The 22819-nt window shown below is 31.0% G+C and overlaps 1 protein-coding gene across 1 annotated transcript; it reads left to right on the top strand.

Annotated features, from left to right (window-relative positions):
* Positions 1-1553: 1553 nt before the first annotated feature.
* LOC121114287 (SET and MYND domain-containing protein DDB_G0273589) lies at positions 1554-22819 on the top strand. Its single transcript, XM_071886948.1, has 8 exons — positions 1554-1783; positions 3940-4016; positions 7204-7405; positions 7462-7652; positions 12371-12623; positions 19812-20035; positions 20093-20285; positions 22175-22819. Exons 1-8 carry the CDS (start codon positions 1637-1639, stop codon positions 22385-22387), a joined length of 1500 nt encoding a protein of 499 aa, XP_071743049.1. The 5' UTR covers positions 1554-1636; the 3' UTR covers positions 22388-22819.

Raw genomic sequence — 22819 nt, forward strand, 5'->3', positions numbered from 1 at the left:
AAAATTTTCATTTACAAGTCTTATTGCAGTCATTCTAAAAAGTAACACAAAGAAAAGTGATTACTTCATAACCTTACTATGATGTTTTTTGTATTGCCTGATAATGAATGCAACGGTTTTATAGTGTCTTTTTGAGGCAGAAGGAAAATATTTGATTAGATCCTCGGCATATTCCTCTCCCGAGACCTGCAGTCGTGGTCTCTTCAACGAGAATGCAGTGTATCTCGATGCAGCATATAAAAAAATCTTCCTGAATCCAACGCTACAAATGATCAATCTTCAAAATTTCCAAAATACTCTACAAAAGCATGTACCTTGCCGTTAAATAATTTGCCTCAATCTTTACAGGGATGAAAAAATTTGATTGTTCTAGTTGAAATATGGAATTGTGAGGTACACTTCCTTCCATCCTAGATACCACGTAATAATATCCTTATTTTCCATTTTTGTGATACTCCTATTTTTGAAATATAATAGTCGTAAATCGTTCTAGCATCAAAAGATTCTAAGTGGCACGAAATTAAATTTTAAATGCCAAGGGACGAGGGGGAGATATTAGGCTGCCTTTCTTTTATTTTGAAGACGATCTATTTTTCTTTTTAAGTAGTTAAAAATGTCTTATTACACCTTGAGAAATATCAATACAATATAATTTGAATTAAATTGGTTAAATTTGGATTGATTAGAAAGTCACCTAAGGAGAGCGCAGCAAAACTAGGATTATTGACTCTAATTAAATTTTCTTAAAATACGTTTGTTTTTTAATTTGAAAATTCACTCACCATTTGAGTCGGGTGGAGTCAAACAAAGTCGATAATTGTTCGAGTTGACAAAACACGAGTTGAATTAAAATAATATAAATTCAAAGTCCTCTTAATAAAGTAAAAACTATTGAGTTTGCCTTAACAACCTGCAAAACCATGATTGCAGAGAAGTTGGGTGTAGTGGAGACTATCAGAGTCGAACAAATCAGAGCTATTCTGATCAAAGCGGCTCTCCAACATTCTGCATTCTACGTTACAATCCTACCCTCCTTTTCGAATAAAATCTTAAAATTCTTGCACCTAACTAATACACAGTTATAAGAAATTTAAAAGCTATTCCGGATCTACAAAATAATTATTGTCGTACATTTATCCTGTAATTTTAAATGCTATGAAACTACTGCTTATTCTTTTCTATAAATTTTTTAGCTATTTTTTGCCTTTGTTTGTTTATTCATTTACTGTACATTTTTTGTAGATGGAACATTTTGCTGAGAATTAATTGATAAATAACAGTAGGCTATTTCAAAATGTTTGACTTTTGTTTAGAGACTTCATTTTAAACTAGAATTTCTTATTTATATAGATATATTTTGTAGGTAATTTCGCTAAATGAATAAGGTCAGTAATAAAAAAAAAGATAGGTTATTAAATTGAAAATTTTTATGTACGCACCTAGTACATTTGCTCCATCCCTTTTTACCCATTTCACTCATACTCTGCTTACTTAAATCCTCGTGTGTGTATGTTTAAAAACATAGTTTGCAGCCCAAGCTTTCCTTCACCCTCCACACACTACTCAGTGCAAGTACCTCATGTTATAAACACGTTTAGTTTATCTATGGGGAGTAGATTACTAATTAGGCAGCACTATGCGTCTAGAAATCCTGGAAAAACCGGATGCCAATGAGGATCAGCTTTGTTTTTTGTGCGGAACTCCATCAAAAAATAAATGTTCTTATTGTGATCTCGTTTATTATTGTGGGGATCCTCATTTCAAACTTCATAGACCGGAGGAGGTAATTTAAGACTCTATTTTTAACCCCCCCTCAACACAAAAAAAAAAAGCAAGAATAATGATTATCAAAATTGATTTGGGATTATATTTGTATTCTTCAACGAATAACTAGAGTCAAAATTTTTTTTCTCTTGGATTGAGATGATGTGTTTCTGATTTCCTTTACCTCCATAGACATTAAAGTGTGTGTTTAAACCACTTACCTTATGTTTTGTGGTCTACAGAGATAAAATTTTTATATTATGCTAATACATTAATAAATATACAAAACATTATTATTTATTATAAAGTCGTATTTCTTCACTTTTCGACAAATTATAATTGTCATTATTAATTAAGTGATGTCCAAATTATGTAAATAAGATTTAATTGCATTTTTTTTTACATTTTCGACCTTTATTTGCAATTTTAGACAGAAAATATGTATTAGTGCAATCGTTCCATTGTAATATCCCTGATTACACACTCTCTAAGTTCCCCCCTTAAAAAAAGAGAACTACGTCTGTTAAGTTCTTCTATAAATATTAAGTGCATCCACTTTTCTTTTCATTACCAAAATATATTATCTACTGGAAAACACTTGGCTTTACTCGATATTTATTTGGATATTTAGCTACATTCTTATTTATTTGGATATAACTAGTTATTTTGACTAAAAATGAGAAATTGACTAGATTTTCTCAGTTATGTCCGACCTTATTTATTCGGTCGTGTCCGGTCTTAGGTCCAGTCCTTCGGAACTGGAACGGATTAAAAAAAATTGTGAATAAATTTGAGTCATATCATCAAGAGCCGAATTTTAAAAGTTTTAGGACTGATATACAGGACTAAACTGCACCGAAAAGAGACTGAAATGACAGTCTTCAGTCCTAAGTACGGACCGACACAAAACTACCTACAAGGCATTTTCTCCAATACAGAAATAATAATTACATTTTTGAATCTGGAAACATGTACCTACTAACTATATTTTATGCATTTTTCTTTTATTTAGATCTTTGGAGACAAAAAATAAGTTATTTAGATGTTGAAAAAAAAGAAAAGGATATCTAAAAAAACACTCTAAAATATAAATTTTGGGGTTTAAAGTTCATTTTCTTATGTTTCCGTGTATAAATAATCAGAAATACACCATTTGAATCAAAAGGATAAAATGGTAGAAATTTTGTAGGCTAGTATTGCGGTTAAGCCTTTGTTAGTGAACTGAGATTTTTTTGCAGCCCAAACTCGATGAAACTGTTTTAAATGTGTTTAACATAGATTTTAATGCTAGAAACAGCATTAATATGCTCCTGAAATATCTTTCAGAATGAAATCAGCTTTTGTTGTTGTAAAAATTTATTTTCTTGAGACTATTTTTAATTGTTAATCAAGGTTTGTAGAATTTAAGTAATTTGTTCACTTTTTAGCCGTTCTTTTGATTTTTCAATTTCCCTTTTTCAATCTAAGGTATTCAAGTTTCTAATAGCGTAATATCATCTGTTATCCCATATACCACACCCAATCTCATCAAAGTTCATGACTACATTTTTATTAACAAAATTTCGTCAAAAGTAATTAATATTTTATTTGAGTTTTAATCGAAAAGGAACTTATAATATTTCAATTGTAATAGTCTAAAAAAAAAAAAAAAAAAACCTGTTGATGCCCAAATTAAATTTTGCTAAGATTAATAAGCGTCATTTTGAATATATGTCAACTGTGTATCAATAAACTTAATTCCCTAAATATTCGAGTAAACGTTTAACCAAAGTTCATTAACTACGTCAAAAAAAGGATGTTCATTAACAGAGGGTTTACGGATTTCAAATTAACTCATTTTGGTGTTGATGCAAATTTCACTTAAAACAGCAACTAATTATCATTACGATGAAATAATGATAAATAGATATACTTCATTTTAAAGATTATATGATGAAGTAGAAATGAAGTCTCATTAATCAAAAAAAGTGTTTAACTATAATTAATATTCTTGGGTAACTTAATTCATTCAACTAATTTGAATATCCAACCTAAATTGAGCAGAATATGATGAAAATTTGTTTATGTACAATTTTTTTCTCTTGATTTTTGTTCAAAATTGTTGTTACGTTCCGTTACCAAATTTAAAATATTATTTTTACAAAAATACATCAATAATAGACAATTTTTTCATAGCTATGCTTTCCATTTAAAATATCTCAACGAAAAAATGTTGGCCGAGTGATGGTTGCTACAAGGGACATTGAGCCCTTAGGAACGTATTGACTTTATCTTGATAAATGGGGTTTACTTACGACAATTTGCCGAAAGCAAAGAAATAAGATTATTCATAAAGCATCACTTTGTATTTATAAAATTACTTAGACAGCAGTTATAATGTGGAGAGCAAGTGTTTGTTAGGCTTAATATTGACAACATCTCTTCCTTTGGAAAGTTTAACAAATCCATGCAAAAATTGAAAGCTTTACCTGCTCTGGATGCACCCCTACAAATTGAAGCCTCATGAAAATAACAAAAAAGCCACGGCCAAAATTACTCGAAATAGTGTGTCCCATATTACCCTATAGAGCCATTTGATAAATTTTTTATAATACTAAAAAAAACTATTCTTCTAGAAACTATTGCTTATTACCACATAATTCTCTACATTATATTCTACCGAGTGGTTACTTAAAATCTGAACACTTTGAAAATTAAACTTCAAAAAGATATCATTTATTAATTAACCATATAATTTCAACAAACTTAATACTTATAGAATTATGCATATATATATGTGTGTCTGAGCTCTCTGAATTATAAATGTAGCCGTAATTAGAGGCAATGATAGCTTCCAGGTGGTGGCGGAAGGCCTGAAAAATGCTCCAGATGTATTTCTCTTAGCGTCCCCTGTTGGCTGAATGTAACTTTGAGGGCCTCAGTGTTCGGGGGACGGCCATTTGAGCTCCTCCCCTCAATATGCACCCAAAAGGTGTAGTTGAGAGAGTTGTCATCAGGGCTGTATGGTGGCCAAAAATGTCAAAAAAGAGATCAAAAGACTCATTCAAAGGAGTCTTGTTGTAGTGGAGATGGAGTTCTTTTATTGCTGATGTCAAAAGTGACATCTCCACCCTCGCAAGACTTTTTCTTCCCGCATTTTGATAGCTCTCGTGACAATATGCTGTGAAACCCTTATATCTCTTAAATTGACCCTCTTGGACTTGAGAGGATTGCCCCTGGCTGTTTTATTTAATTCCTCTTGGTCTAGTTTCGCCTTTTTGATAGCGACATTCTTCCTTTCCAACATTTCGGACTTGTTGACGGCGTAGACAGTGGTCCTGGGCACGCTTAACTGCATACAGTGCGTCAAAAGAAATTTGTTAATCACTTTCAGTGGCATTTTCTCGACTTGTAAGTAAGCTGGAGAGCTCAGATTTATTTTGATTTGTAACTAATTGATTATGCTTTATTATATCAAATCTGAATTAATTTCAATCCTTAATTAATTATTGAATTAGTAATTGTTCAGATTTTAATTGACTACCTGCTACGAGTATGTTTATAATTTTATCTTTGTATGGCTGAAAAATAATGTCATTTACTCTCAAATGTCAAAACAAAGTATCTATAGAATGAATAGTAAAGTGTATAGGTAGGTTTCATATTACACAGGGCCCATGCCACCCTAACTTTCTGAAGTAGTGATTACCAACCTTTTCATTACTGTGGAGTCCCTCGTTGTATTTAAACTTTCTAGGGAACATCTAGTTTGGTAGAATATATTGATTGATAAAAAAAATCAATTACACTATAATTTTTGATGACTTTTTTCTTAGGAAAAAAAATACTTGATCATCTTTTTTTATTATAAAACATATTAGTTGGTAATATCGCAAAGCTTCGGTTGGGAATCACTGCCCTAAAGTATTTTTCATATATGATTCAAAAAACAACTCTATACGAGTCAGATTTATGGACTCGTTGTAGGTACTTACAAATTCAAAAATATTCAAGGAAACTGACTTCTAAACAAATACTTGATACTCGAATCGGATTTGCAATATTAGGATTTTCCCCCAATTCTACGATTTAGCGTATTAATGATATGGCGTCCAAGTTTGATTAAAAGTAATACTTCATGAATCTAAATCTATTTTTGAACTTTTCCTTCAATGTACAGGGTAGGGCAGCAAAAGTGCGGACTGTTAAGTAATGTTTATTTTCTCATTAATATGAAAAGGTTTATTCTGTTCCAGCCGTTCTTTTTACATACACAAACTATACTAATCATTTAGTCATTTCATCATTATAAGCGATCAATAAGCAAAAAGGCAGCACATCTTAGATCTCCTACATGCTTGAGTTTATGGGATGAAAATTACGGACAATGTTATCCAGGATGTCAGGAAGTGGATGATAATTTGAAGAGGGATATAAAGTTCTTGTTAAGTTTGGAGAACAATACCAAGAGGATCCAACTAAGTGGATGACTCGCCTCGCCAACACCTTCTCTGTAGCTCCTAGAACCAACAGGAGGGATATAAAGCACAACTTGGTATTAGTTTCTTACACAAGGATCCCACACCATCTTCTGATAGAGGGAATGAAAGCCAGGAGACTCAAGAGGTGTAAGAAAATACTCACTTGGATCAAGGATTGGAACATTTTTACAGTTGATCAATTCCTCGACAGCCGGAACGACTGCTGACATTCGTAAACAAAAGAAGAGGTACAAGGGGTTTACCACACTAAATATCCGGCCCAAACAATATTCTTCAGCGTTGTGGCCTCTGATGGAAAGAATATACCTCCGTTCTTTTTCAAGACTGGAATGAAAATCTAAAAGTAGGCCTACTATTAATTGCTTTTGTACACCATCCTGCCATAGCTGAAGACCAACTACCCGGAGGGTAACTATGCGTGGACTCAGGATGGTGCCTCCTCTCACCCCGCTAAGCGCCAAAAGCTCAATGCAGATTACTTTGGGTTGATTCTGGTCCAAAGAGATATGCCCCCTTTCTCACCAGATTTGAACCCACTGGACTTTTTCGTATGGGACACTTTGATGAGGGAAACCAACAGCACCTCACACCCAAATGTGGACTGTCTGGAGTCATCTATAGTGGTTGCATGGGACAACTTGTCAGAGGAGTTTGTCTTCAACTCCTTTATGCCCTTCAGGCGACGTGCAAAGCCTATGATTGATAATGGAGGTGGCCATATTGAGTGAAAAAAGTTATACAAAAACCTTCTCTACATGATTTATTAACATTATTTCGTTGCCAATTATTGAAAATATAAAATTATTAATGTATTTGTAAGTACGTCTGTCGAGTCCACGTTTTGCTACCCTACCTTGTATCTTTGTTAACTATTCTGAAGTCGATAGAATAATGCAAAACCCATTTATTTATCATGATAAAGTTTACATTTTACAATAAAAAAAACATCTATCAAAACAGAACTCATTTTATACGATACAACTCAAGCTTTCGGACCGAAGAATTCATCCATAGTTTGTATTGAGTGTCTCAAAATTGATCCAAAGGGTAATTGTAAGTCTTGTAAATGGCCTATATGTGATGAAAACTCAAAATGTCAAGGCAAACATCTACTACACTCATTGAGAGAATGTGAAATCCTTCAAACCTCCAAAAATAAGGTAAGAACTAAAAAATTTCAGTGATATTTTACTTTAAAATTTCTCAATTTATGAAGGAGGTATTAGAAAATCCATCCAAACTGGTGGACTATGTTTGCGCCATTGCTCCTTTGAGACTTCTTTTACTTAGAGACACAAATCCTGACGAATTTGAAAGGTTTCAATATTTAATGGACCATAATGAAGAGCGAAGAAAAGATGATGATATTTGGAATGGATACAAAAAATACATCACAGATTTTTTAAGGTACATATGAACAATTTTTGAGAGTGTCTTCCTTGCATATGACTAAGGGTGTTGGAAACAATTCTTAAATGGGAGGGTATTGTTAGAGATATCAAAAATAGCTGGGATCCCGGTGAGTGTAAAACAACAGCACTAAGTAATTTTGCCTCAGAACATTTTGGGTCAAGGAATTGTATATAAACAAATAAGATTTATACGTCGTTAGTGTTTATTTTTGGTTATAATGGATGTTCCTTTTGAATTTTGTTAATCAAAATATATAATATTTATTAGTATAAATGTTTATTGTTTGTTTTCTGTTGGAATAATGAAATAATGATGTTCTTCCCTCATATTATGATTATTCTTCAATCCATGAGTATTTTCTAGCATTCATAATCCATCATGTCTAATGGTAATTACTAACATAGAAGCGATTAGAAATTCTTCTATTCGATTCGTTGCCCTGTTTATTTATTTTCGTTTTTACTATTTTTTCTGATTTTAATACCTACTTTTTCTCTGGTTTGAATTCATTACGTAGTAATATATTTTTGGGGGTATTTATTGAAATTTAGGGGCTTAATTCAATCTTTCATCAAAGAGAAGAAACCTTTTCATGCGTTTTATAGTAATACACATTACAACAGGTACTTCTAAAACAACCTATCCTGAGATATTTTTGTACTTTTTTTTACATTTTTTAAACAATACAACTCCAGTTCCAAAGGAAGAAAAAAACTATATATTCAGTGGTACAAATTTTATTATTTTCAATTCTGAAAGGTATTGTTGCAATATCACGAAGGAGGACAACAAGAAATCCAACCTCTCAACAGAACAAGCTGAAATGATTGGAAAGAGCAAAGAAGATTCTATATTTTCTTTAGACCACCAAACAATTCGGGTATAGTTTGGGTTTTTTGTTCTGATGTAAAAAAAATCACCTTGGATGTCACTGTGAATAAGCAGAACAGCCGCTAGATCACAACTGAAAATCCAGACAATGTCTCAGCTTCAGTGATACATGTCTTCAGAACAAAAAATCCAGTGGCTAGCACAGGCAAAGTCTTCCCTCCCATTTTTGTGTAGAGGAAGGAGCGGCTCAATCCAGATGCTTAAATTGAACTTTTGGATAAGAAAGTTCTACCTTGGGCTAGTGAAAATTTTGGCGACAACTTTGATTTCACTCAAAACGGAGCTCCATGTCATCGCATTGCTAAGAACCAGCCCTTCCTGAATGACAATTTTACTAACTTTTGAGACCTCAAGGTGTGTTTACTTCTCACAGGAGTGTCCAGTTTTTAGAGGCTTCCATCAAGCCAAGCTCAATTCTTACTACATAGTTTAGGTCTGCATGGGTTTAGGCCTTTTATTGAGGCAATAATTAGATCTGAGAGCTCACATAGAGAATAAAAGTTGTGTCGAGCAGTATTTTCAGATGATTTTGTAAAATAAATATTCTCACAAAAGCTCTTCTTTAAATTTTACTCTTGAAAAATTGAAAATGATATATTTTGTATCACTGGATAAGATCAACCCTATATATAAATGCAAATTCAACAACTAACAGAACATTAAGAATAAAAACCACACAATATGTTAAGATCAAAACGATATATCGAAAGATAAAAAAAAATATTACCTAAATATCCAATTCCGAACAAAAAGTAAATAAAAGTGACATTATTTTATACATAAATAAGTTTTAATTCTATATTAGACAAATTTTTCGAGAATTGTGCTTTTATAAAAAGGGAGTTTTCAAATCACATCGCGCTATAAGCGTAACAGAGTCTATATACTTATTATCCTTTTTTGAATACACTGGAACAATTTTCGTGGGAGAACATTACTAATATTGGTTAGATAAACAGATTATTCGCTGTTCAACAAAACTTATTTTTGAAAAAGTTCATTTGACTTCATTGTATTTTATTACAAAATCACTTTATAAATAAATAGTTAATTTCACGTTGAAAATACAAAACAAAAAGCCTTAATAAAATTTGTATTTCTAAATATGTATTATTCAACTTTAAAGAATATTTATTGATAATGCAGCTCCATACTTTTAAAATATGTAAACATTCCTCAAATTATGTAAAATTGGACAAGAAATATCAATTTCCTCAAAAACAGCCTGATAATTTTTTTTGACTTTCTCAAAGTTGTTAAATATAGACATCAATGAATATTTTTTGTCTTGGACATTACTTGGCATTCATATATTTTCAGATTTTAAACAAAACAAAACAAAAAACAATATTAAAGAAACATACAAATTGAAACATGCAAATAGAATAATAAACAGATACATTATCTACTTGTATTAATAACAACTATGTGGGAAAGCTGTGCTTTTGTAATGATAACATTTATTTTTTGACGGTCTATCCTGCTAAAATAGGTCAAAAAGTTATCACTTTCGAGGTTGCACCCGAAAGAGTTATCTAAAACCGAAAGAACCTCTCTCTATATAACATATAAAAGAAGGCATTCCCACAAAAAATTATTGGTAGTCTCCATTATACAGCAAAAAGAGCATTCTCCACGTTTGTCTTGATAAAATTACTTCCAACTTCCAGGGTACTGGATAAATTACGATTAATCAGTCATTTTTCTGTCTAAGTTAGAAGTTTAGTACTAAAATATTTAAACATTATTGTTTATTTTGATTTTTCTTCGTTCTATATATTCAATGGAAGGGTTCATTGTATGGATTGAGTTTGCTTTCTTAACAATGATACTGAAATCTTTGCTAACCTTAATTTGAATGGCACAATTGGTCGTTGGACTGAAATTTTCTTGGGAAATATAGAATAATAGTGTCATAAAGTTATTTGTTTATAAAAGATGCAGCATCAACAATAATACAAATATCATGGGTTCTTGCTTCTATTAGATATAAATAATTCCTTCATCAGCATCTCCCATTCCGAAGATAGTTCATAACACTCGACGATTTCTTTTAAGCCTTTTCAAAAAACACTCTAGTCTTGAAAAGTAAGTGGAGAGTGTTTTTATAATTTTGGACACTCAACTGATAGGCCACAAAATTTTTTGGAGTTGTGTAGTCTTTTTGTAGAGAAATTGATTTTTTTACTTTTATGAAAAAAATTGCTTTCAACATCACAATTTTTTATTAAAATATCAGCTTGAAAAAGATTAACACGCAAAATATGTACAACTTTTGGTACAGTATAGGTATTCCATGCTATTGCCATATCCCGCATATTTAAAGTAAATGAATTAAAAAACTTTACAGCATTCATCAGTCTAGAAATGATGTTAGAAATGATTAATTTCAATGTCGTTTTCACCTATCCATGGACATAGCAGTATTTTTTTTAAGTGGTCTTACAAAGGGGCCATTCTTAATGAAAAAGTCCTTTGTATGTACATAGAACTTCTGGTTTTTTTTTTTGCATTAATTTCAAGGCTAGAGCATAGAGAGTATGTTTTCAACATTTTCGTCTCTTTTAGAAAAAAATTTAAAGTTTGAAGTGGAGTACCAGTAAAAATTAAAGTCAAGTCATATGTATAACATAAGTATTTTATATAAAAGTTGAAGAAGTAAGAAAGGTCTCCCTAGTTCACACCTCTTTCGTTGTAAAACAAGCATTTTTAAAACTATATTTAACCTATTAGCAAGAACGTAGGAGAAGATTTTATATATTGTATTTTACATTTTTAAAGGACAGAGGTTATCTAAATATCTAGGATCTTTCTCGGGGTTGGGAGTTAAAACAATATATATTTCAGATGCATAACTAGGAAAATATCTAGTTGACGTAACTTCTTCATTTATAGAAAGAGGAATTGGTGAAAATTGGTTTGAATATTTTTTATAGAATTCAAAAGTAAATCCAGAGGAGCCAGGTACCTTATAAAACTTAGCGTTATTGGTAATAGCTGTTTTTATTTGTTCAACACCCATTTGACATTCAATGACATTGTTGTCTTCTACAGACACATTGAGAGAGCTATGAATTTCCTTATATAGTCATGACCTAATTCTATATTGTGAATTTCACATCTAGAGCATTTACACAATTTTCCACAATCAAAACAATCATACAGTTTCGAATAAAAACTTTCAATTTCATCACATGCAATTTTCGGATTATCAAAAATTTCGTCATTCGTTTTAAATATCGATTTACTTTTTAGCATGACTTCAAAGATTATTTTGAGAAACCTTTGAATAGAGCAAGATCTATACGGGGGGATTTGAAAACTAGAAAATTTGTCTAAGAAGGAAAAAGTTGGCAACCAGATATTCAAATTTGTAGAACAAATTCAGATATACAAGACTTTTAACTAAAGATTAAAGCCTTATTTGACTTAAAAACTGTTTTTTTGGGTGCTGATATGACCTTTCAAAAAAGAAAAAAAAAAAAAGATATATATATATATCCATTTTTCATTTTTGTATTGTGACAATCAATTTTAGTTATTTTAAATACACTTTGCAACACACATTTAAGATACTCGGGGCCTGATATAAAAATCTATCTATTCGTGATTTAATTGTGACCATAAATTTAGGCTATTTGAAGTGTAATTTGCAGGCACTCTGAAGGGTTAATAAACATAATTTGTAGAATAATACAAATGTGACCTACACTTAATTTTAAGAAAAATGCTTGTAAATTGATTTTGTATTGACGGATAATTAATCCTATTATTGTTATTTTGAATTACTTATACTTTGGGTTCCTTTTCCCTCAATCTAGACTTGATTGTAATCTAAGAGATGATTTCAAAGAGGAAGAGATTGAACGAGCATCTGGGATCTTTTGGACGAACGCTTTTTCTTGTTCCAATGGAGGAGGGCAAGCCGTTTTTCCGACCTTCAGTTTTGTTTCTCATTCCTGCACAAGTAACTGCGATCATACGGTTTTCCCTCAGCGCCATCTTGTTCTACAATCAAAGGTTCATATTGCTGCTGGAACTGAGCTTAACATCAATTATATATCACCCATTCAGGTATGTAACTTTTTGTATGGAAATTTTAGATCAAATATTATTTATCGATTTATATTGTATTTTCATTTGACGTCAGCATTGCTGATGTCGGCCATTTTGGGAGCATAAAAAACCAAGTTTTACCCTAATTAATATAAAAGTAATTAGGGAACTATTGGATGGCAAAAGGTGACCAACAAATAAATATATTTATACCTTGCTGTCTATCAAAAATATATCCAGTTGTATTATTTTTTATATTATCGGTTCCTAATATCTGTTAAAATATGTTATTACATCGTTAATACAATCTCATATAGTGTAGATGAAAATTAACTATACCAATGAAAATAACAAGATACTTTTCTCATATTATCCTACTTTTCTCGACACTAATCGATCTATAAATATAACTAATTGTAAAAATCTATTCATTTTTAAGGGATTTTCAGAAGATATAACTTTGTTTATATTTAAATATCACTGTTTATCATTGATATAAAGAAGTATTCAATGCAGGTGGGAAGTTTTTTAAAAATCTTAAGGCCATTTGATGGAGTTATAACAAGATTTATTCATTTTATGAACTCCCAAAGATAAAGTCTCCTTCAACTATGATGCAATTTATGATACCAGTCATGAAAGCTCTATAGATATTTTACTCGTGACGTCACAATGTTGATGTCTTCTATTTTGGTGGCCTAAGCAGGCAAGTTATATAACAATGAAAACTCTTTTTTTAATCAATAATTGAGTAGGTTTGTCTGGAGTTGCTAAGACATTATGAAATTAAAGTTAATTCTGAACTCTTTTGCATTATATAGAACTAAAAGTCAAAAGTTCTTATACTTTTTAACACTACATGTTGTTATGCAGCTTTTCAACTTATTTTTAAGGGATATTAATACTATAAGGTATTTATCCTTGAGTGCTAAATCCAAAACTAATCTCAATGTTTCTCTCCGTCATCTAAATTCTGAAATATCTGGAATTATAGTAATTTGGGATTATTATCGTTTCAAGTCATTTTTTCTCTTAAAACAATCCCAAAATTATAATTAAGGTTAAGAAAACTTATGTAAAAAGTCTATTTAATGATTGTATTGTCTTTTTATTGATTATGTATCTTGTTCGGAACTCGATATATTTCCATTTTTAGGCTGACAAATGTTTAAAAACGACATTCATCTTTAGACACTTATAACTTATTCATAATACGTATTGATGAGGAATATCATAGCTTTATATTATAGAAAAATATTCAATAAAAAGAAAAAAAAGACCTATATAAAAAATATGCCTCTCCAAGGATTTTTCGAATATTGTCATTAATTCAAAGTTTAAAAAAATATCATCTACCGGTATGCTAAAAAAGCTTTAGACAGTGGTTTTGGGGGGCAATCGCTATAGTTGAAAATATGCTAAAAAAGGAACCAGATATTAACGTGGTCACTCTAATAATTTGATGGATGTTTGGAAGGAGAACAAGTTATCTGTAGTGACGCTTCATTAAATTAGCTGCATGTAGTTATGAGATATAGAAAAAAGCAAAGAATTTACACGTTTCTATGTCATATTATCTACAACTCTTTGGATGAACCAACTGAAAATTAACATTTTAGACATATAATGAATATAATTGTAAATTCTAAATATTTCAAGCGTGCATTTTTTTTGTTATATTTTTTTGTTATCCACCTGTGTATTTAAGAAAAAGAAACTAAAAAATAACGTGGTCACTATGACAATTTGAAGAATGTTGGAGAGAAAAACAGCTTAGCTGTCATGACGTTGCACTAAATTAGATGTAAGTAGCTATGAGATGAAGGAAATAAATGAAGACCCTACTCCGTATCTATCTAGTAGTGATATAACAGGAGTTATTCAGAGGTAGATCCTCAATTCTATTCCTAGTCCAACAAAGACTTACACTTATAACTGAGGAACAAATCCTTAGTGTTACTCTTCGTCTTTTACGACCTAGGGATTACTTTATATTTCTATTTTCTATTTTCAAGAGTAAAATACTAATGATAACAGATATGGAACAAAATAACAACACCTTTTCAGGTTGGAACTACAAAACGTCAATTCCTCTTCTATTATCATATCTTTTTCCATCTATAATAATCATTCTAATTGTTAATGACCTGACAGCCTCTATATCTAATATAAAAATATTTTAAAATTACTCGGTCGAAATTCTTAGAAATGGTGATTGGATTGATGAACTACGTAGTTTGTCTCAAAATATTGAATATACTCGTATTTCATGACCCATTCATAAATACAACATAGACAAATTATACTTTTACTGAAGCACATTCAATAATTCTGTCAATACCTAGTACCAAAAAATGAAGTACTACGTCTTATTTTAGTTTTAGGTTATCACATCATGCTTTATGTAAAAGTAATTATAAGTTTTGTAATAAAATTAAATAACATCTTTGGAGATGAAATGATATTTATTATTTGACAAATAGGTAATTGCACACTAGGGGTACATTCGCAAACCACGTGGTCACTTAGGTTGGAGGGTAAAGCCTAAAACTACATCTATTCTAGTTAACTAAAAGCAAAAAAGTCTTAAATAACCTGCCAGATTGCATTAATGACGTCATAGGCACATGGTAGAAAAAAATGTTTTCTATAAAAAACATCATTATTATTCTATAAAATTTGTAAATATGGCCACTTGAAAATATTTTTAGGTGAGTAGCAAAAAATGAATTAAAATTCTTGGGAGGGGTTGATGAAAACAACCACGTGCGTCTATATTGAGGGGGGGAGGGTATAGTTATGTGAAAAAGAACCACGTGATATATAGATGTCCCTTTAGACTGGCGCTTAAATTGGTATATTTCGAAATGTTGGGTAGACATATTCCAAAAATATTCTGCATGATAAAAAAATGAAGAAATATAAAGTTTGAACGTTATTTAACAATGTTTAGAGCTTGGATAAGGACCTTAAAGTTCTGAATTTCACCATTTTATGAAGAAATGAAATAGTCAATATAATCCAAAATAGAGCAAACATAAAAAAATATTATTTTAAAATACTAAACAATATTTCAGAAAGCATAATAAAGTTTTCCCTTAATTAACATATTTAAGAGAGAAAAAAAAATGAATTTTTTTATTATTTTTCATGTATACCTTGAGCTTACGTTAATGTCAGGAAAGAGGAGAAGACAGTACTACAAAATTAAGACCCTTGTTAATTACAGCTGCCTATTAGATGATTTTGTGAGGAGAAAATAAATTAAGTTCCTATACAGAAGAAAAAATTATACATTTAGATAATAAAATTTCACTATACATAAATTGATATATATTTATTTTAATATGTATTTTGTAACAATTGACATCAAAGATAGGCGAGAATTCTTTTCTCAGACGAAGATGTAAACACTACGATGATCTATTAAGGAATGAACAAAAAATAAAATAGACCGCATGCAACAAATGTTTCTTACAAAAATGTCCACTCTATGTACAAGGGTCGTTTGAAAAGTTAGCGGAAAGTCCGAGAGATGGTACTACTGGCGCCTATCGAGGTTATGTTTATTTAATAGCTATCTTTTGGAAGAATAAACACTAACTTTCAGCCAGATCGGTCTATTTCTTTCTGTTTGGCATTCGTTGGAATCGAACAAGTGTAGTGATTTTCTAAAAATGGACAAAAAAGAATTTTGTGTGTTGATTAAACATTACTTTATGAAAGTAAAACACCTCAATAGACTATAAAGAAGCTTGAGGAGCATTATGGGGACTCTGCACCTTCGATTAGAATAGTTAATAAGTATTTTCAATTTTTTTGGATCGGTCATATTGCAAAGTGACGTTGAACGTTCTGGACGCCCTGTTGAGGTTACTACTCAAGAAACCATTAATAAAATACATGACGTGGTAATAAATGACTGAAAAGTAACATTGCTAGTGCTATGGACATCTCCAGTTGGAACCCTATTTTCATTAATTTAGAGACTACAACCACTGAGGCGTGAGCTGGTGCATTGTCATGATGGAAAATAACTTTTTTGTGGGCCAATCGTGGGCGTTTTTCTTACATCTCGGTTTTCAAACGGTCCAATAACGATAAATAAAACTTGTAATAGTTTTACCCTTTTCCAGATAGTCGATCAGGATTATTACTTGTGAATCCTAAGGACAGTTGGCATAATCTTTCCAACTGATTCCTCGATTCCAACAAACGCCAAACAGAAAGAAATAGACAGATCTGGCTGAAAGTTGGTATGTGTTCTTCCAAAAGATGCTACTAACTAAACATAACCTTGATGCGCGCCAGTAGTGCTATCTCCCGTACATGTACTGTTCAAACGACCCTCGTAGAACATAAGATCAAAACATTTTATTAAATCTCAATATGCATTTTTTGGACCTAATCTTCCTTAAAGGGACTAAATTAAGGAAAGCGTAGATGGGGTGAAACAAATAAAATATATCTAAAATTATATTCACTCATTCACACACCCTTGAACAAAAAATGATTGGGTATGGGACTTTTGTAAAACGCGTACATCATAATAATATAATTTTTATCTACAAAAATTCCATTCTAAAAATGAACGGAGTCAGTAGATGTAGAAAGCGCACTTATACAATTTTAAATCTATTCTTGCACCAGGTGATAATTATTATTGAATGATATGTTTGTCACCTGCTTCCTTAAAGTTTCCCTAACATTTGGAAATATACAAATTAAAAAACCATCTCTTTTATATCTTCAGAGATAGCGTAAAAAAAGGAAACTAAGAAAATGGCTTTAAATTTACATACTTTAGATACGTATTCATTCTAAAAAATACATTTTTAATATGAATAAATATGTATTTTATTTAATTTGTATTAAACCCACTTAGTCCCAGATTAGGAAAAAATATTTTTTTGAATAGGGAAAAATCCTTATATCCCCTGAAACTATTTTGTTTATTACATTGAATGAGTCTGAATAAAAAAAAAAAAAAACGAAATATTTGGTCCTAGGACACTCCCGAAAAAAAATAAAAAAATTTTTTTGGTGATGATTCATGCTACAATATAAAAACACATCTTTATAATTAAAGAATCAGAGAAGGATCTTGGGATAGAGAAGTGTCCATCAGAACTTGAGCATGTACACATAATCTCCAACCCATTTGACACGAGTATTTGATTAATTCGAATTATCAATTTAGTCTAAATCATTGACTAATTGATTCCTTCTCTTCTTTTAAACATTTTTCTCTTTATAATGTATTTATTAAGTGGTTGTCATGATTTTAGTTACAATGGTTTTAATTGCAGGTTAAACCAACTTTTAAAGTATTTTCATAATTAAATGAATCAATCATTAATCAATCAATACTTACTTAATGCAATTTGTGTCAAATAATTAAATATTTTATCTTTTTTAATTGGAATTACATGAATGAGAATAATAAATATCATCAATCCCCCCTCCGGAAAAGTATGTAAGCATGTTTGATTTTGTCTTTGAGCTTCAGTCAATGTAATTTGGCTCATTTTATATCTCAATACTTTTTAATGCATATTTTGCATCACAGACATAGAATCATGTAAATCCATTTAATGAAATAATAAAGTTTGATAGCACATAGGTGCATAGTCTACATTTAATTGTTAAAGCGCAAATTTGATAATGTTTGAATGTGAAGAGTTATAAAAGGAAAAGTCAAATGCACTGATTTTATTTCAATCTAGCCCTTAAACTGGGATTTAAGACCCTTCCCTTCTGTTTCTTATTAGAGGAAAGGTACAGAAATACAATAAAAACCCCATTGTATTAAAAATAAAATTTTTATTGGCAAAATTGAATAGAATATATATTTTTATATGAATTGATAGACTTGTAAATATAGGAAATTAGATTAGTATGATACTTTTTGTACTAACCATTTGAGCAGTTTTATTTTTATTTTCAAAGCTTTGCTCATTATAATTTCAGTCGTGTAAAGAAAATCTCTGTGTATAAAGTAATCAATAATGTGTAAAAGCCACTGAAGATTTGTTGGGGGGGTTATAAGTGTAAGCCCCTGTTGGACTCGGAGACATATTAATCTTCAATTCTACTCCGAGTCCAACAGCGACTCGGAGTAGAATTTAATACCTCATAACTTGATCTTTATCATAATCCTAGACTAATGGGCATACGACATATTTACCAGCTGATGAAACACTAATAATCTCTTGAATCTTTCCAGAAACAAACAAGATAATCCATGACATTAACGAATAACTATCTCATTATATTTATCGTCTTATAGTTGGGTGAAATAATTGCTTATTATTCCTCACTCATTGATGACTAGAATTGTAAATCCTAAGCATTTTTTAGCCTGTGGGTTGTATTTTTGCAAATGGCAGCCTAAAAAGTGTTTTTTATTTTCCTAAGATTTTATTTTTAATTATTGGTTAGAAAAAATCTAAGTATACCATATGAATTAACCTTAAGTGCATAGTCTTATGTATGATGGAAAATAACACTAAGGACTCGTCTGGGGTCCTTAAGTCCTTGTTAATTTGGATTACATCATTTATTGTAGGTGTACAGACAATATATTTATAGGAACTTTACATATTATTATCTTCAAAACTCAACAACTCTTGGTAACAAAGTGAGGAGGCTCAGTGATCTAAAAGGTGTCTTGTTTGTATTTGTGAAAATCCTATCATAAATTAATTAGATTTTGGAAGCAAGATAACTAAAAACGTGGAATTTTATCTACCTTAACCAAGAAACGTTTGAAATCCTGGAACCTCTTTTTGGCAGGGATGGTTGTTGATGTTTGAAAATTATAGCTTGCAAAAGTTTTTACTAATAAATTAACGTTTACACACATGATAGATGTAGTAACTTACATATAGACTCCGCGTAAAATTGAGGATCATGATTGGTGTAATTCCAACCTATGTCCAAGGAGCTATGAATAGGGGGGGAGGGGCTATTCATAGCTCTTTTATTTGATCTATTGCAATGTCATTAGAGCTAAACTGCTCTCCTATGAAACATTATTCAAGCTTACCATGACTATTTTTGGTTTTAAAATTGTAACTATGACTGGATCAGAGCTAGGGACTTGTACTCAGAACTCATAATTGAGTCGCATTCAAGTCTTCAGTTTTTTTTCTACAAATACCCTACTTATAAAAATAATTTATTACTTTAATATTCACAATCCAGGGGCGACTGAAAAGACGTTCAAAGCTACGCTGTAAATGGTTTTTCGACTGTATCTGTGATCGATGTTTGGACGCAACAGAGCTTGGATCTCATCTCTCGAGTCATTTATGTGAATTTTGTGGAGAAATCCTTTTACCTAGTGATCCATTGATTATGGATTCAAACTACGTCTGTCCTTCTGGCCATAGTAAATCCAGTGAAGAGATTTTATCTTTCGAACACAAGTAAAAACATAGTTTTTATATTCTTTTAATTTAAAAAAATGTTGTTATGATATTTAGGGTCACTTTGGAGATGAAAGAAAATATTACAAAAAATGATTTAGAAAGCTTCTATAAGTTGTTGAATAAATATTCTGCCAATTTGCATGCTACACATTATCTAATGATTTTGCTTAAAAGACACATCATTACCATTTATGGAGAATCCACGGAGCAAGAAGATTTAGAAAAAAAAATTGATTTGTGTGAAGAGGTATGATTTTTTCCCCTTAAATCCTTTTAGAGTAGTGTCAGTCTTTAGTTAAGACTGATAACTGTGGATCAGTCCGGTCCCTTCCAGTACCAATTTTTGGTCCTTAAAGAAGGTAAAACCGATCCCCAGTGATCCCATTCAGCGTTTTTAAAAAAATATTCTGTTATATAATGGAATAAATTATATAACTAAATAAAACTACTAAACCGTAGAAATATGTAGAAAAAATACACTGACTGATGGGACCGGTCTTAAGACAGGACTGTACCGAATAAATAAGTAATGACACAACCATACTCCTTATAATAAAATTACAGGCTTAAACTCGTTTACAATTTTACAGTTACCTAATTCATCCGTTCGTTTCTGAAACATTTATGTCCAGTTACTGATTTATTCCTGTTCATAAAAAAAAAAAAAAAAAAAAAAAAAAAAATGGGCCACGTGGTAATTTTTTGTCCAAATAAAGTTGGTACAAAATAATGGAAATTTTGAAGTACTCCAAATGACGTTACTTCCTCATGTTATGTCTGCAAATTTTTTGCAGAATTCACCTAATGAATTAATGGATGTTATTTACATAGTTAATTATTGAGTAATTCATAAGTAGGGATGCTAATATTAGTTAAATTGTGGTGACCTTAAATGAAAAAAAAGTATATGTTGGTAAGAGCAAAATAGGTGTGCTCTTCTTAATAATTTCTTTCTATTTTACTAATTTTAACGTATTGGCAAGTAAAATCACTATAGAAAGAGTTCTCAACAGGTGAAACAATCAGCGAAAACCTAAGATGTTGAAGGAGAAAATAGTTCATTCGGGGAAGTTATAAAGTTGAATCATAATAAGTGACATCTTAGGCTGAAAAAAATGTATTGGATGCGACCAGAAACTGGCTGTAGATATATGTTGCACCAGTGTCACTTGTAATGATCGAAATACATATTTTGTTTACCACCTTTGATACAATTGGCCTTCCCTCTTAGGAAATAATAAGATCGAGTTTTTGTGGGAGGTGTGAGAGGCTGACACGTTGAGTATTATTAAAAGTTGCGTTCAGTTGATTCCTTACATTCACAATGTAAAACCCAGAATAACATAAAATAGGTAGTAGTGAAAGGCAACATAAGTTTGATTGCCCGTTTTGACAGAGATAGATATTGACTGGCAGCCACTATCCAGAACAATCCATGGTCTACTTGTGTTAGTTGAAGATTCAAGCTGCTGTCTACTGATAGTTCCATCAGATCATTTTTCAATACCGTGTAGAGAGCTATGTTTACTTAGATAAATAATTAGAATATACAATTATCTATTACCAATGTTTTTGCATTATATTTGTTGAAAATACCTGATTTATAGTGATCTCTGTCAGCAGATATGCCGTCTCTTAAAGTGACCATATTTTTCTATGACATTATAGTTTTTACGCTCATCACAAATTATCCAATATTTACATTTCTGTTAATTATACACTCAGCGCCCCTGGCACCAAAAAATATTATCTTAGGCCAGTCAACTGAATAATAATTGTTTCCCCCCACTTGATTTTAGTCTTGGTACAGTGTTAAACCATGTCTATGGAGAATAATAAAAAAAGTCGTTCAGAAGTGATCGCCGTTCTAAGATAATTGTTTAATTTTGTTAGTCAAACTATCGAAAATGAACACAAATCATCATCAGCGCTCAATTTCCACTCTAAAACCTAGCTTGTAACATTATAATGAAACCGTAAATTTTAATATAGGACTAAAAATGTATTTAAACCCTAAAATATTCGAAGTGCTTGACCCATAGAATATTTTGTTATAGAATCGTACTCATCATTTGTTAAAATTTAGGATTTACAGTTTTTTAAAACAAGTATTTTAAAGTATTTTTTTTCATGAAGGTCTTAAATGGAATTTGTAAAATGGATTCAGGCTATAATCGGGATCGAGGAATGGTTCTACAATATCTGTGTGATGCTCAAAAGAAACTAAATCGTCTTCTTATGAGTTTAGGACGGATTTCTGAAGAAGAATTTAAGTCTAGAGTTGAAGTTTGTATGAAGAACTTTAACGAAGCAAATGAGTGCCTTTTAATGAAAATAAAAAAGAATTGAGGACGTTTAATATCTACAGAATATATGTTTGTCAATCCTTTTAAAATTGGATGGCGTTGGGAAATAAAATGTTTGAAAGCAATGATTGTCTTCAGTTGAAGAGCTTATAACTTTATTGATTATTTATTTTACTTATTAGTGTTGTCACGGGTTTAGGGGGCCTGAGAGGGACACCCTTGAACTATTAGATTAAGAAAAAATATAAATGTCGGACTTTAAAAATAATATTATTTTACAAAATTTGAAGCACTTTTTAATAAACAATGTTGACATTTTTATTTAACCTCCAGTTTGTTAACTGGGATATTGTACACCCCGATATTTATAAAAAAATGCCCCTGATTCCTTTAAATCTACATTTTATCGTCAATCCTTTCAATATGCTCCTGAAACATTCAAATAGATTATATGCTATTCTTTATATATCTGGAA

Source organism: Lepeophtheirus salmonis, chromosome 3 (genome assembly GCF_016086655.4).
Source record: "Lepeophtheirus salmonis chromosome 3, UVic_Lsal_1.4, whole genome shotgun sequence".
Taxonomy (NCBI): Eukaryota; Metazoa; Arthropoda; class Copepoda; order Siphonostomatoida; family Caligidae; genus Lepeophtheirus; species Lepeophtheirus salmonis.